At 40.9% G+C, this 17,511-nt stretch overlaps 1 protein-coding gene across 1 annotated transcript in view; it reads right to left on the bottom strand.

The window, feature by feature from the left end:
* The window catches only part of LOC108784680 (protein FAM13A-like), a 105,708-nt gene that overhangs the window by 52,904 nt on the left and 35,293 nt on the right, over positions 1-17,511 (bottom strand). The window contains exons 4-6 of the mRNA XM_018553551.1: positions 12,965-13,145; positions 4,720-4,870; positions 2,914-2,991 (exon numbers count right to left, since the gene is read on the bottom strand). Coding sequence (XP_018409053.1) covers positions 2,914-2,991; positions 4,720-4,870; positions 12,965-13,145 — 410 coding nt within the window. The remainder of the gene's footprint in view (positions 1-2,913; positions 2,992-4,719; positions 4,871-12,964; positions 13,146-17,511) is intronic.

Raw genomic sequence — 17,511 nt, 5'->3', positions numbered from 1 at the left:
GGGAAATGTTCCCAAAATGAAAAAAATGTAGTACTATTATAATGATATGCAATTGTTTAGCAACGGTGCGTGTAGCCTGTGTTTGATAATGAATGTACAGCTCTAGAGGTACATGGTGCAAGCTCTTTAGAAGCTGTGTTTTTACTTCCTGACTTGTCTTCAGCTCGCAAAATCAGTAGAAATTATAAGCATTATAGAAGAGTGCTTGACTATAGGCTATTTCTATTCTTTGGAAGATCTTGAAATCCTGTCAACAATTCCACTAACCTATGGAATCAAAATACCATAACTCCCAAATGAAATCATGAAAGTACACACATTTTTCTGAAAAACACTAAACCACTGCAAGCATTTATTTTGAACAGAAAGGGAACACTATTTTAATAAGGAGGCATATTAATTGATCCCTTTTAGTTTTATTCCTAAATATATATAGCCAAAAGTTTGTAGACACCTGACCATCACATCCATCATATGAGCTTCTTGGACATTCCAATCAAAATCTATGGGCATCAATATGGAATTGGTCCCTCCCCTTTTGGGAACTTGGAGTGCGTGCTTGTGGAAATTTGTGTCTATTCAGCTAAAGAAACAAACGTGAGGTCAGGTAGTAATGTGGGAGCAAGACGACCTTGCAATTGGCATTCCAATTCATCTCAAACCACAAACAAAAACAAAAAATATATTGCAGATTACCAGTCCTTAGATCAGTGGTTATCAACCTGTGTAACCTCAGGACCTACATTTTTCCTTGGCCATTAAGTCACACTGCAATGGAACGCATTAGGGTACCGTGCGTTCCGGTGCAGGCGTACAAACTGTGGGTGGGAGGTGCGTTTGTCCCCCACAATTGCGTGGTACAGTGCGTTAATCGCACGGTACTATGCAAATAAACACACTGTACTAGTGTGAATGGCCCCTCAAAAACACCGAAATACATGAACAACCACAGACATTCTCACACGCACACTAAAAAGGTTATTTTTTGTTAATTTTTTTAAGGTCCACCCAGTCTCCATACCTTATGAGAACTGGAGTGGATCCTCAGTCTGGGGTCCAGTGTGGGCTACTGTGCTGCGACGGAGCTCCATTCACATGTGCATTGCTTGTACAACTACCTTGCGCGCCCTGTAGAGGTGCTGGGAGCCAGAGCTGTAAGCAATGCATGTATGGATGGAGCTCCCTCGCAGCCATAGCCCCAGCCCATCCCTTCTCAATCTAACACTTGGCACCAGGCAGCATATTTTGAATGGCTGCTTGGTGCGAGAACTGACAATGCTGCGCTAGGGGTAGGCAGAGAAGCCTCTCATCTAGAAAAGTGGAAGGCAATGAAAAGTGAAAAATCAACATTCACAAATGCAAAGATAGCAATTCATAGACAAATCGATCTAGGCTTCATACAAATCTAGTTTCCATGCACTTTAAGGAAACAAGTAAAATCTACCTAGCTTTAATCTTGGGGATAATTTAACCCCTTCATGACTGACGACGTACAGCGTAGGTCGAAATGAAAAAAAGGCCTCAGTCATGAAGGGGTTAAGGTTATCAAAATCATTATTGGTCTTCAATGGCTGTTCCAGTGAATGCACCTGTGTTAAATATAGAATATTAACTCTAAAATGACAGTCATACAGTGGACATACATTTAGGGTTTTATAATATTTTACTAGGGATGTACCGATACTAGTATCGATATTGGTGCAGATACTGAGTATTTGGGTGAGTACTCGTACTCACCCAAATGCTCCAGATACCGGAACTTCCATTATTAGGAAGCTGGGCAGCCAGTCATTACCCACCCCCCAGCTTCCTGATTGGCCAGTAAGCCGGCTCCATACTTCGTCACCTGGTAATGAGGGAGCATGGAGCCGGCTTCCCGGCTAATCAGGAAGCAGAGCCACAAGTCATTACATGCTGCCCAGCTTCTTGAATGTGACTTACAGTATCAGTATCAGTGAGTACCAACAAAAAAAAATCCCTACTCCTACTCGATACCGAAAAACTGGTATTGGTGCATCCATTTGGAGAAAATTACCAGGAATTTAATGCATTCAGCATCTTTTTTCGAGATTATACATAAATATATTTTAAAAGGAAACTGGTCAGGAGTAGAAGAAATAAGATGTCACTACTGACCTCCTGAAAATGCTAGCTGTACGTGTCTCACTAACAACCAGAATCCATTTTTTACTAGACTGTTTGCTCAAATCTGTTATATCCAAAATGTCCAACTGGTCACTAGGAGTTCTGCACATTCCAACCCTTGCACTATCCGACATCCCAACTCTCCCGAACGCTCTGAGAGTCTCCCGCTGCTAGATAGCGACTCCTGGCTGCCCGGGAGAGTAAACCTTTCCCTGCTATCTGGGGTTTTTTTTTTTCCTGACAATTGGGGCCGCCGGCCGTCAGAGGAAAAAAAACCCCCACTACACCATAGGAATGAATAGCATGGCTTTTATTGGCTTTTTCAATTTGCAATAGCCAATAGCAGACTAGCTATTGCACCCGCCCACTGCTGCTGTCAATCAGCAAAGGTGGACCTGAAGTTCTCCATCAGGTCCTTCTCTGCAGACTGACAGCAGCAGAGGGCGGGTACAATAGCCGTCTTGCTATTGGTGGTTGCAAATTGAAATAGCCAATAGCAATCTAGCGATTCATTCCTATGCTTTTTTTTTTTTTCTGACGGCAGCAGCTGTCTGAATACTTTTTTAAAAATAAAAAAAAACAGCAGATAGATTTAGCTTGTTTGCTAGCTGCCATCATTTCAGGGGGGTGCTCCGCCGACAGATGGGGGGGGAGGAGCAGAGGGCACCTCCCTGAAATGAGAAGGGGCACCTCCCTGCAATTACGTTTTTTTATGTTGGGATCCCTGCACTATACATAACAAACATATATTAAACATATAAAACCTACCATTATGCGTGAAGATATAGGAGGAACTTCAATTTCAGCAGATATGGTTGGAATTAACATCTTCTCCGAATTATATTCCTGTGAAAAAGTACAATACATAATTAACATTCCTAGTAAAAAAATTAAATAATTCCACGGCTCACTGAATACAGGGCAGAAAATACACTGAACAGTATACAGGCCATGTTTTCATGATTCATAAGACAGGATTTCAGTTAAGTCCCTTTGCGATGCTGGTATTTACAGATCCAATCGTCTCATTTAATGGTTTGCTCCTCAGACACAGAACAATAATTGACTGCACATCCGTCTATGCCATAATCTGGTCTAACCATATAAAAGCAAGTGACGGGTCTGTTTTAAGTTTATCATCAGGACAACAGTCAAATCGACAGATGCCTGCTGCATTCCATACAGAAGTTGTCACCAGTAGTATCAAAGTAGGTGCTTGTAGTGACCACTACGGATGGTGCCGCGCAGAACCTCAAGAATATGAAGATAGTTCACCAGCACTCAATGGCATATTGTGCAAGAAAAGATATGTTATGGCAATATTACCTCACATGTCCATAAGCCGACCTTTGGACCTATGTGATGTAATTTTACAATAAAATAACTTTTGTTGCACATTGAAGCATTGCGTGCTGCTGACCTATCTTCATATTCCTGGGAGGACAACAGTAAATAGAATTGTGAAATGCAAGGCTTAGCTTTCAATAAGGAATAAGTCACATGCCTCCCTAAATGTCAGAAAACTCAGCTGTGTTAGAGCAATAGGGTTCCAGCGGAGCAAAGAAGTTGCACATTAGCGTGGATTTCCATTTCCATTAATTTCTGTTATTTCCATTCATTTTTAATAGGCTACCAATGCCCAGCAATGCAGGTTTTAGGCCGCGTTCACATTTCACCCACACCTGTGGCATGCGTGACTGCATGTTGCATTTGTACATGTTTGTTGAGCTTCAGCCCCTTCATTTCAATGGGCTGCCGCACGTGCAACAAATGAAGAATGGAAGCTCATACAGCATTTTCAGTTTTTGAGCTTGCATTTGTGCACGTGAATGCGCGGGCAAAACAGCATGTTTTAACAAGTAATGGCACCACAAGAGCGTTGAGTCTTTTAATTCAACGCCAATGTGTAAATGGCGCCTTAACAGATCTGCACCTCTTTTTTGTTTTTTTTTAAAGCAGCACACCACAACAGACTGATGGTTCACATCTGTCTGTTGTGGTGAGCTAAATGCAGGTTTGTGTTGGTGCATTAGGATCCTATAAAAAAATCCTTTGCCTACACACTTAGTGGTAAAAGGTGGCCCTCTTTCTTTTCAAAAAGATGAGAGGTATGTGACAGCACCCATGAACACATGGTAATTATTGGCAAATTATTTCTAATTGGTAATGACGGTTTCTTCTATAGGCCCATACGTCTGCAGTGCCACAGCTACAGTATTTGCTAAGCAGTTACTTGCAGTCCATTTTTAGGAAAGCTAAAAAGTAATCTAAGGCCTTGGAACAGAAACACTTCTGCAGCTAATGCTTCACACTATGGAGAGGTTTGGGAACATTGTAATTACCTGTGTTACTTTTTATAGATAATATAGATTAATATGTGTGCATTCTGACTGCGGGCTATTTTTAACTTTTCAAAGCCTTTATGATTATAGAATTTCCTTTATAAATCTGATTTTTTTTTATTCTGTGTAATCAGTTTTTGCTTCAAGCACAAGATTTAACACTCTTGTATAAATCCCTCACAAGTGAACATTGGAGACCGAAAGGCTAAAAAGGTACTCATGTTTTATTTACCTTTACTGTAATTATTCTGGCCATATTGTCACACAACCCGTCCTTTTCTGTATGCTCACATTCAAAGAACTTTGAATAATATTCTAACAACTTTGCCACAATCTTATTGCATATTTCCTGCTGTTTCATACCCTCAAAACCTGGAGACACACTGTAAAGAAAAGAAAATGATTATTTATCATACAGTTAACAAAAGACAGGGCAGGATTTCCATTGCTATAGCCCATAGGCACACAACCTTTGGGACTCAGGCCAACCACCATCTGCTAGGATCACCTCTTTATAGATAACATTTTTACTCTTTACTAGAGCCCAACGTGATTTATGGTATAATTTATGATAATGTGTAGATTTATGGTGTAATTTATCATAATTTGTAAATCACTGTACGTTACATGAGATAACTATTGTCTTACGTAAGAGGAAAAAAGAAAATATGAAGTCACTAGCTGCACAGGGAGAGGTCACCTCTTGTGATCTCTTATGATCTGCTGTGCCTAATGGTCAAATGGACATCCGACATTCTCTTCAGTGTTTGACTCAAAAAAAAAAAAATCACTTTCACTGCCCTGCTTACTGATGTTCACGCCGGTCATGTGATCAACTGGAACTCTTCCCCCCATTACAGAGAGAAATGAATGTTCTAGTGGCATCGTTAGACTTTTATAGTATCAAAAAGTCTTTCTGGTAATGGAAAAGCATTTCTTGGATACAAGAATGTTCACAAGACATGGCTGTTTCTTGGAGAAAACATTTTTTCACCCTCTGCTCAAAAGATCGTTGTGAGCTAGGATAAAATTTCTGCTCATTTATATATTATATAAAACTTTTTTAGTTGTTGGCTTTTTCGGCTCAGTCTAGGTTTTGAAAATGTCATCTTGTTTGGGCCTCATCCTTTAATGCTTGCATCAATGGGGGAAACTTGAGAGTTCTTTAGACTACCACTAGCAAAAGTAATCATTGCTCATCCTAATTTGGCCTTCCTTTTTGTCTTGTCATGCCATGACACTTGCAGTCAGCAACATTACATTCCTGGAGATAAGGAATCATGTTTTTGTAACTGGGTATACATGCACCCAGACAACAGAAACTCACCGCGCCGATTCCATCACCGACTGCACGTGTCACAAGGTGCCGGCCAAAAAGATGCGCTCTCACCTCCCAAAAGAATCCTCCAAAATCAGTCGCACATAACCAGTGTCCATAAAATAAAAAACTTGATTGCGATTCATTCAATAAAATCAGACACCAGACACCACCAACTCTTAAGCGTTTCACCACCTGGGCTTAATCATTGGAGGTCTACCTGGTTATATTCTCTTTGTTCAACCTGCGGGGTGAACAAAGAAAATATAACAGATTCCTCCATCCACGCTTACGAGGAATGTATTCCGACAGCGGCCAGCAGCTGAACGGAACTTGTAGCTGATTGACTGCACTGTTTGGCTGAAAATTTTAGAACCTGCTCCTTCAAACAGCTGATTGAGGGATGCTGGGCAGAAAGTATGTATGCATGCCAACATACATACATACATACATACATACATACATACATACTGTGTGTATCTCTATCTATATACATACACACACACACACACTATTCCTGTTTTGACGGCACCGATTGAGAGGAAGCTGGAGTGGGGAGCACCTCATTGATTTTTTTTTATAGAATATTTAAATATATGCTGTATATGATATATTTATACACACACACCCCTGTGTATAGCCTACTTTATGCTGTAGCACTAGGGGGAATATACATTTATTTACATATATACTGTTCTTGGGGGAAATTGACTTATGACTTGCAACTCAACTAGGTCACAGAGTGACAGGTAGGAGGCATGATAACATCCCTTCCAGGACTATTTAGTATATATATTATAGAAAATTAAAAAAAGCTTTTTTTGATAGATGGCCTATAAAGCAAATCGTGTCAAATGTTGGGTGATGTTATATACTAAACAAAAAAACTGTAAACATCCGCACACAGACAACTTTCAGGTTGGTTAGATACCAATAAGTCACCTAAGAGCACTCTGTTCATATATACAGGCCTGGGAGACTACATTTTTATCTAGTTGTTCTCAAGTGTACCAGCAACATTTTGTTCTTGCTGCTTGACACTGATAAAATAACTTACAGCTGTTCTGTCGTAGTGATCAAAAATCTGCACCAACGACCATAATCAAAGCATACATAAAAACAAACCCTTTTTGCTGGTTAGTATAAAGTATACGCATGCACAAACACACAGTCTCGATGACTGCTTTTATAGCCTGTGTTTCAATGGGTGTAATATATGGCATGTAATAGTTATTGCTACAGATCACTACAACAGTATATTAAACCGGGGGGGAGGGGGGGGGGCGGGGACACCACACACACAACGTCAGCATGACACACCTTGCATTATAGTAGTGTAAAGAATGTACTTATGTTGGCTCACAGCAAACATTTGCTTTTCCTATTAAGGGCAAATCATCAGGTTTGCTTTAACCAAGCCCAGCCCCATCTCCAGCAGCATATACTCGCCTCTTCTTTGCTCCCCATCAGCTTTCTCAAGCGCCCTAAAGGCAATAGCTGGTACTTCTGGGTATAGAGAAGCATGTGACAGCACTGGACCAAACAATGCCGTCACATGGGGAGTTCTTAGTCCTGTGTAAGCTAAGACTTCTAGATTTCACAGAGCTATTCTGTGCTATTCTGTGCTCCTAGCTGCTGAACAGATTGCTGTGGGAGCAGAAAAAAAAGTAAATATATAATGTTAGGGAGGAGGGAGCTAAAGTGAACTCTGTTCCTTATTTTTCTTTTCTTCCCCAGTCTTCTCACAGTCGTAATTTTTGCTATGGGCAAATATATAACATAGCTCCCTTTACTTCCTGGAACTCTGGTAGGTCACTAGAACATGTAACCATGGTAGGTCACTAGAACATGTAACCATGCCATGTAACATCACCTCAGGGGAGGAAAATGCCTTTCCCTGAGATCTCGTGAGAATTACAGACAGGATTTGCCAGCAATGCACTGTGATGAAACCTTAAGGCTGGGTTCACACCTAGGCGTATTGAATATGCGTGTTTGTCACACGTTTCGCGTCACGTGTTTTTACCGCGATTCGCAGTAAAAAAAAACGCGACAAACGCACGTTTCCGAGGGCTACTTGGCTGTATCCCAATGGAAACGAGAGACCAAAACGCCCCAAAGAAGTACATGTACTTCTTTGGGTGTAGGCCGTTTTGTATCGCGTTCGGATGGGTGGAAATACGGCAAGGTGTGAACCAGACCCATTGAATACAATGGGATTTAGATGTTTGAGCGTTTTGTAGAGCGTTCGTCGAGCGTTGAACGCGCTACAAAACGTTCAGGTGTGAACCAGGCCTAATACCCAAGAAGTCCAGGGAGTGGAAAAACAGTAATTAAGTAAAAGAAAGAGAGGTTTGTTTAATTAATGAATGCAAGATGATTTCATATCAGCATGCAGAGCTGCATACTGATGTAATTTTTAGTGAAACAAGGTAAAAGTTCGCTTTAAGGTTAAAAAGGACCCTGTCACCAACTTAAAAAAAATGACAGCTAGAGCATAGAAAAATCAAAAGTATTTTAAATGCTTACTTCACTGACTCACACATTTGCCTTTTGATAGCAAATTTGACTACTTCAGGAAGAGTAAGATTACATTCCCAAGCACAACTTGCCTATTGCGTGCTGGTCATAGCCCTCTCCTCTTTTGGTCATTCATGCAGTGTATGGAAACCATGGCCCCTCTGGAGCAGGGTTGGGACCCAACAAGGAAGAACAATCATTAAAAGGTATGATGAAAATGGACCCATCACCCAAATGCACATCCAGAGCTGCTGTTGTATAGTGCACATATAGCCTAGTATCGTAGAGCCATTTATTTTATTTATCCATGTATTCATTAATGATTAATAACAATAAAATGCAACAAATGTTGCACTTATAAAAGCAACTCGAGCACACCAGTAGAGCTGCAGCTAACGATTATTTTCAAAATCGATTAGTTAGCCGATTATTAAGTTCGATTAATCGGTTAATCGGATAAACAATAAAATAACGTTTAAAAAATGGCTCCAGTGATGGGACTACTAGTTTGTATTGAGGTTGTAGTCCATCACAGGAGCAAGCTTGGAGCGGTGGAAGTAAAAAAGAAAAAAGATAGTGTGGTGTGCAATATAGTTAAATGGAAAGTGTAAAATTATACAGCAATGAATGCAGAATGGCACCGGCTATAGAGGACTACAAAACCCAGCAATAGTACATTATACAGCGCAATGCAGAATACCACCAGCTATAGAGGAATACAACAAATCCCACAAAATAGTACATTATAGCTGGCGGCATTCTGCATTGCGCTGTATAATGTACTATTGCTGGGTTTTGTAGTCCTCTATAGCTAGTGGTATTTAGCATTGTACCACTTTATAATGTATTATTGCTGGGATTTGTTGTACTCCTCTATAGCTGGTGTTATTCTGCATTGCACTGTATAATGTATTATTGCTGGGACTTGTAGTCCTCTATACAGCGCAATGCAGAATATCACCAGCTATAGAGGAGTACAACAAATCCCAGCAATACATTATACATACATTGTATAATGTATTGCTGGGATTTGTATTCCCATGTAGAATATACAGCACAATGTACCATCAGCTATAGAGAAATACAAATCCCAGCAATACATTATAGAGCACCATGTGTGGGAAAGTGCAGTCTTCCAGCAACTTGCTTCTGAGATCGGACCTGTCTATCGGCGATTGTCATCCCCCCACACCTGCTCCTCCTTACTACATCTCCCCGCGTCCCTGTGCCGATCGTGGATGTGGATGGGCAGGAAATGTGAGGCAGGGAGGAGGTGCGGCGTGTGGAGCGTGGATGCTAGCGGGTCTGGCAGTGGTGAGCGTGAGGAGGTTGCCGCGCACAGCGCGTGGAGCTCTGAACAGGGACAACTGATTGGAAGCCGATTAATCGATTGAAAAAGTTGACAACTTTTTCAATAATCGATTATAATCGATTATGTCGATTAGTTGTTGCAGCCCTACACACCAGTAAGGTTAGCATTTCATCTGTAATCTCACAAGATCTCAGGGAAAAGGCATTTTCCTCCCCTGATGAGGTGCATGGTCACAAGTCCTAGTCCCATGTCCCAGAAAGTAAAGGGAGATGGATTAATCTTCCCTTAGTAAAATGGCCACTGTGAGAGAACTGGGGAAGAAAAGGAAAATAAGGTATGTAAAGAATACAAAGCCTGCAATTATCTAGAGCAGGGGCGCCCACAATTTTTCGTCTGGAGATCTACTTTTCAAATGACGAGCTCAATGAGATCTACCAACGAAAAAACACCTGCATTCAGGGGCGGGAGGGGGCGTGGCGGTGCATTGAAGTCAATTGATCGCCTGCACCCGAAACCCAGGCACATTAGTACCTGCGTTCCAGTCCGATCCGCAAAAATGCTGCAAGCACTATTTTTGCAGATCGCATTGGACCGGAATGCAGGCACTAATGTGCCTGTGTTCCGGGTGCAGGCGATCGCACTGTGGGCGGGGGGCATGGCTGCGGTGCAATTGACTTCAATACAACCCCACACCCCCTCCTGCACCTGAACACAGGGAGTCAGCCGGCTTACATTCCAGTGGCCCCGGCATCCTGTCCTCCCATGGTGCTTGTGTGGCCAACGTTGCACATGGGGAGAGGTGTCCTGCTCCTTTACATCTGCAGTGTCTAAAAAGTCTAAAAAGTCTAAAAAGTTCCTTTGTTGCTATTTTGACGATATGGGTAAACTTCCTCTTTAACGTCAACCAGTGGCGTCACAAGGGGGGTGCGGCCCCTCTCTCTGCCGGCGTCCATCACCAAGATGACCACCGGCAGGTATCAGAAGACTGCCGAGCGTATGCAATGGCGTTATCTCGCACACGTGCGGTGATGTCTCAGCGGGGTGACACGCGTTTACCGCTCCGGGTGTCACCCAGCCTCGGGATGCCCCTGATATCAACATACCTCTAAATTTTACTCTAACATAACCTCTAAACCAAAACTCTTGACCTGAAGGTACAGGTAAAAAACAGGATACAACAAAATCTCAATACTATGTTAAACAGACAAAAATAGTGAATGCAAGAAGTTCATTGTTGGGCTTTAGAGTGTAAGTAAACCCTAAAAGATCCCCGTTTAAATTCACCAAGTACTTTACAGGTGCATCAAAAACAAAAAGTGGTACAAAATCTTAGGAGTTTGTTTTTATAAAGCAGGCACATCTTAACTAGAAAAGTCTGTCCCCTGCCAGCAGCTGTAGAGAAATGTCCTTGCTCTCTGTGGGGAAGCAATGATCTCTTTTGTAGAGTTCTGACCCCTGGTACCCCCCCCCCTTAGTCAGAACTAGAGCTCTTCAATCAGCATACGCTTTGTTAGTTGATTGGTTGGACTGCATAAGGAATGTGTCAAGATATCTGCAATGAGATCACTGCTTTCCCACAAAGAGCAAGGGTCCCACAAAGTGCAGCTGTTGGCAGAGGACAGACTTTTCTACTCAGGCTGTGGCTGTTTTAGAAAAAAAATGAACTGTAAGACATTGAACATCATTTGTTTTCATGCACCTGAAATGTATTTAGCAGATTTAAAACTGAAGGTTCAATTGGGCTTTAATCCTAAACTATTAAAGTGAACCCCAATATTACAATTGCATAATAACATTACAACACCCATTTTTGCAGAGAAATTTGTCTGTTCCAAATTCATGACAAGGCAAAAATTTCCAGTGAGGGCACCACCTTTTTGTGCCGATGGTTACTGACCTGTGAATATTTGACTGCACATAGTAGTGCCAAACTTAAGTGTGCTTAGAAATATTGCTACTGCGTGCAGAAGCTCCCTATACAAAGGGTACAATGAGTCACGAGCATCAACAGAACAGTAAATAACCTGATAATCAAGGTAGTTATCAGCTAAATTATGTGATACTGATAAGTGAGTTGCTGTTTCTCAAGCATATCAATCACGCAAATACAACATATGTAACATCCGTACTAAAAGATTGCCACATACACCAGCAGGACATGACATATATAACTACCTACACACACACTTTTAATTTAGGAGAATTAAAAAGCTTGAAATTCTGACATAGGCCAGTATGTGGAATCAATCACACACAAGCCAGAAAAAACAAGTAGGCATGGGAAAAACTCAGAAATCAATACTTAGTCCAAAGAACAAAGATAAATTGTGGAAAAAAAAAAGATCAGTGATAGTTTAATTGCATTTCACATGCTAGTAGTTCTAGTGAGTAAAACCAAACAAAAGTACATTCATCTTTGTCATTGTTTTATATATTTTTATTATTTAAAAAGGTACACTCCAATCAACTATGATTTGCTATGAAAATAAGCAGAGGACAAAGCCTACCTAATAATTGTTCTTACCCCAGTATACATTCTGTGCACCATGATATACCACTCTGCAAATAGCAGATAGCCCTGTCCCCTGTAACATTGTTTCATGCCTCTATAGTGCAAGCAGACACAGCCTACATGAGTGGCAACTCTGCTCCGCAGTATCATTGCCACAGCTTCACATGAAGAAGGGAGACCAGGAGGCAAGAAACAAAAAAGAGGAAAGATATGAAAGAAGAGTTTAGGGAAGTCCTTAAAAAGGGGAGAGGGGAGGAGGATAAAAGAGAGAGAGGTATGTCTCTGCCTACGTAATTCCACAAATCCAAAAGGAAAGGGTGGGTACACTTCTGCTACAGGGCCAGGGTTTGTAATTTCTGGTGACTGGGGCATATAAAATATCTTGAGTTTGTATAGCTTACCTATGCATAAATAAAAGCTCATCCTGTCAAGAGCATGTCCAGTAGCCCAACTTAGCTGTGTGTAGTGTTTAGTTTGAATAAAATGCTGAGCACCACACCTTTTTGCTTTATTCTGTGTGTGATCAACAAGAATACCAAATATGTATACAGGTATGGGAACGAGCACACTTATTTAATTCAAAGTCACTGGTCGAAGAAGAGAAACATAGGCTGACATGAGAAGCATGGAGTAAATGACCATCAACATGAGCATAAAGCAGCAAACCTGTCTGTTTAGGCACAGGAGGAATCAGAATGAGCACTAGCCAGGATGGATGGATAGATGGAGAGATAGAAATAGACAAACTCCATTTTCAAAATATCAAAGTCATCAGATTTTGTGAAAAAGGCAGATGAAAAACAAAAAAAACTTACTGAAAACAGTTTGGTCCAAACACAGTGGCCAGGTTGTAGATGCTCATTTTATTTTCGGCATGTCGCTCCACCACCTGAGTCAGGAAGTGGCAGAGATACTTCAGCAGGCTGTAATGGGTATCTGGCAATTCATGGATGAGCTCCCTTAAACTATTTTCTCTGTGTGTGTCACTTCCACTCTCTACGAGGAAAACAAACATTGTTAGACTGGAAAATGCGCCTTATATCTTGAATACACACTCTTGACTAGAGTAATCCCAATGAAGAGGGGGTGAGAGCCTCTAATCCTTCATTTACAACCGTGCTGTTTATTCACAAATAAAAAAAAAAAAAAAAGAAGTGATAAGTGGGTAATGTTTGAATAAAAGCTTTTATATCAAATGCTGTAGACTTGAACTAAACTTTGCATTTTACTTTCTGCTTTATTTAAAAGGAAAAAGTTTGATTAAAACTGCCATCTGACACACTTAGTTCATGACGGTGATCTGTAAATTGAGTGCTAGCTCAACTCACAGTTGAGTACTCTCCATGATACTTTAATATTTGCACTGACAGTTCAATTTTCAGGACAAGGTTTTGGGCCCTAATCTGTTATTCTAAGGCCCAAGCAGTAATGATACACAAAAGTTTAACAAATTGTTATGAAGAAATATACAGTTCTTAACATTTTGCTAAATCTTTGTGTATGAGTACTGCTTGGACCTTAGAAGAACAGGGTAGGGCCTGAAACCTTGTCCTGAAAATGTAACTGTTCGTGCAAATAAAAAAGTATCATGAACAGTACTCAACTAGGTTGTTGCAGGAGAACACCAACATGGCTACAATCACCTTTTTCAAATGCAACGTACCTGTTCTCTCTATACCTGTGGAATAAATTAGCAAACCAGTAGTGACGACCATCCCCATCCTGTCAACCACAAATTAGAGGTTAATAGAATCAGAAATTGATTTTGTGTCCTCTTGCTGGCACGCCTCACTCATACTTCTGGTGTTCCCCTAGGCTATCTATAGACATAAGACAGCAGTCAAAGAAATGGGAGACCTTAAAAAAGAACCCGGGCAAAACTTGCAAGGGTTAACCGCTAGTTTTTGTCTAGGTGCTAAAAAAAATAAAATATATGATACTCACCCTAACCGCTGAGTCTGGCTGCCCGTCTCTCTGGTCTCTGAAGCCCGTCTCTTCTTACGCTGCAGCATATGAATGTTCCTCAGCATCCTCACTTCTATACACAGTGTATAGAATGTGATGATTTACGGAAGCTCAGACCACTGCAGCAGAGGGGGAAAGAGGGGAAAGAGGCTGGAAGGACTGGAGACAGAAATTAGCACTTAACCCTTGCTGCGCATGGGATGGCCACACTGCTAGGGTTAACAAGTTTTGCTTGGAGTTCTGCTTTAAATGAGAACTATGGGGTTAGAGCTTTTCCTCATAGTTCTCCTAAGGGTAACGGGAGGACACAAACTAGCGTCCTCGCGTCACCCAAAGCTCAGTATACCGCGAGCTACAGCTCGCGGTATAATGAGACTCCACAGCCGGAACGGATCCCGACAATTATGTCTCTGCCTATCTAGAGGCAAAGCCAGCTGTACCCGCCCCGTCCCCCATCCGTTCCACCAGTCAGTGTTGGAGGACCGCCAGTCCCTATCACGTCTGTTATTATGAAAGGATGATTTAACAGTTGTACGCAGTATACATACCTCCCACTTTCTGAGATGACACAGAGGAATGTGCACAAAGGACACACCTCCGCCACCCCTCCAAGTTACATGGACCACAAAAGGATAAATAATTATTTAAACCCACAAGTGTTTTTTTTGTTCACTACAACGTTTGCTTTATACTGGCTACTCAAAATAACTAATGAAATGTAGAGGTTGGATGAAAGGTTTAATATAATGCTTAGGGTAGTTAAATAGCGCATTTTTATAAAGATGCACGCATCAGAAGGACAATGGAGAAGTAAAGGTGGACAGAGGGATTTGTTCAATCCCTCTAAAATAAAAAAACAACTGAGGCTTATGAATATGCATAGACATTTCTAGTATTTGGAAACATTGGTTTTGATATTATCTGGCACCACCATGTGTGTATTTTCTAGTGTATATTTTGTTTTGGAAGAGCAGGTAATTCCTATAAATGATCATTTACTTGTCTGTAGAGGATTGTGTAACATTCATTTAGTCCATCTTTACTGAACCTGACTCTGTATCTCAACATATATTAGTTAGAGAAAGAGATCAGAGATCTATCATGATTTTAGATTAGATAAGGAGAAAAAAAAAAAAAACATAGGAATTAAAATGTGAAGGGCTCTAAAGGAGTAGGAAGTTGAAATAGTGGTGATTGACATGATGGGATCCCCCTCTTAAAAGTAATGGGTGCTAAAAATAAATTTTTATTTAGGGGATAAGGAAAATTGGAGAAAAAAAAAAAAAAAAAAAAAAAAAAATCTACCCAATGGGGACATAGACACTGATAAAACCCCTCCCCACTCTGTAAAACTGTATACAATAAAAAAAATACCAACAGCTTCCATTAAATAAAGGAGTTATAAAGCTTAACTTAAAGGTTTTGTATTTCAGTCTATTCATGCCTAAAATTTACACAGCTCTGCCACACAGCACACAGTCCTGTCTGGCAGGGTAGGATACCTGAATTGTATCTGTTGTATTAGGCAACATTTACAGGTAATGTCCCTCCCCAAGTCTGTGACTGGACAGTGAAAGGAGAGGCAGCAGTTCAATGAGCTCAGCATGTTCCTAACTTAGTAGCACATTTGATTGGCTCCTTGTGATGCTTTTCCCTCTCCCAGTTTGCAATCTGCTGTACAAGGACTGCAAGGCACTGATACCAAGGGTATTTAAAAGCTCACATATTTTTGCATATAGCTACTGCTAGCAAGCAGTAGATACATGCAAAAACAATTTTAAAAAAATGTATTTACCAAACAGTAGCTTAGCTGTGTCTCCTCCACGCACTCCGGAAGATTCTCGGGTGGCAACAAAGGATCAAGGGCGGGCGCATGCGCAGTACAGATCTTCGGCCAGGAGACAAGGAGAGACACAAGGTAGCTCAATGCAGGCAGCCCAGCAGCATGCACCCGCACAGACTCCATGGGACACAGAAGACACAGCACTCAGTGCTGGATCAGTGATCAGCACCAGCGCTGGAGGGACTGCTGAAAACTACAGGAAAGATGATGATGATCGGATCAAGATGCATCATTTAGGGTACGTGCATACACCAGCATTCTTTTAATTTTCTTGAAGTTAGGTTTTATTGTATGTTTTTTAGTAAGTTTATTAAGAAAAATCTGGCACATCAATACATAATACATGTTATCCATATCCCTGGTAGACATTATAATAAAACAACTGCAAACAGGCATTAATGTCAATACTGAATAAATGATACAGTATTTTAGGGTATATAAAAAAACTGTGCAAACTATATACAAAGAAAAAAGGGAAGAAAAAACACTATAACTAAATGTTTCTATGCATTTACAGTATACAAGTTCAAGGCTCTGTGTAATCTCTGGCATTAAAGGAATTTTGCTTCAACCAATCATCTTGTTTAATTTGTTACTACTGTGAGGTAACTGTGTACAGGTGTGAGTATCGAACACCTTTCAGCATTTCAAATAAGTTAGGGCAGTCAACACACTCTCCTCAAATCCTTTCAAACTTCGCATCAATATCAAGAAGTTCAGTGCATGTCCAGTGTAGTACTATAGTTTAGCTAGCACAGAAAAGGAGTAGATGTAAATATTTTCATCTATAAATCACTAAAACATTTCTAAAAAGACACCATGCTGGCTTGCATATGTAAGAAATGGCAAAATTCTGTGAGATGAAGTAGGTACTCTGTGACCAGAGTGGTCTGATTTTGTTGCACACACCCATACCATTTGTAAAATATCTTCACCTGTATGTTGGCATCAATGACATGTTGATATGTCTCTTTTACCCACTTTGAACAATCAATCAAGGAGCAAAGGAGGTTCTATGAATGTGCCCTGATTAATTACCATACTGAAGTAGTAGTCAAAGAGTTCCTAACAATCCTGATGAAAGATATTAGGGATATCTCTCTTCCACTGATCGCCAAGTCAGGTCAACTTGGAGGAACTACCCTGCATAGGAACACCATACAGTCTGGAAAGCAACTGGGAATGGAGTTGGAGTAAGGTACTCTTTAAAAGTAGAGGGTCAAAAAAGCCCATAATGTGATCGCAAAAGGGCTAAGGCTGCATTTCTAAGTTGGGGATACTGTACTTAATGCTACAAGCATCAGACACTCCAGATTCTTGTTGTAACATAAGGAAGGCTTTAAAAGATCTTTCTAAGTACAACTGGTACACATACAGTACTTCGCTAGGAATAGTCAGGAAAAGTGGAAGCTCCAGATTGTACCAAATAGCAGGAGACAGGAGTATCAAGGCAGGACTAAATGTAGTGTGGGGAATCCTCTCGCTCGTTAACAAGTCACTTGTAAAATGTGTGCTGCCGTCTGTCCTCGCCCCCCCCCCCCACTCCCTCTCTCT

This window comes from Nanorana parkeri, unplaced genomic scaffold, assembly GCF_000935625.1.
Source record: "Nanorana parkeri isolate BGI_ZX_2015 unplaced genomic scaffold, ASM93562v1 scaffold124, whole genome shotgun sequence".
NCBI lineage: Eukaryota > Metazoa > Chordata > Amphibia > Anura > Dicroglossidae > Nanorana > Nanorana parkeri.
The sequence above is the reverse complement of the archived record's forward strand: the minus strand, read 5'-3'. Positions and strand labels throughout refer to the sequence as shown.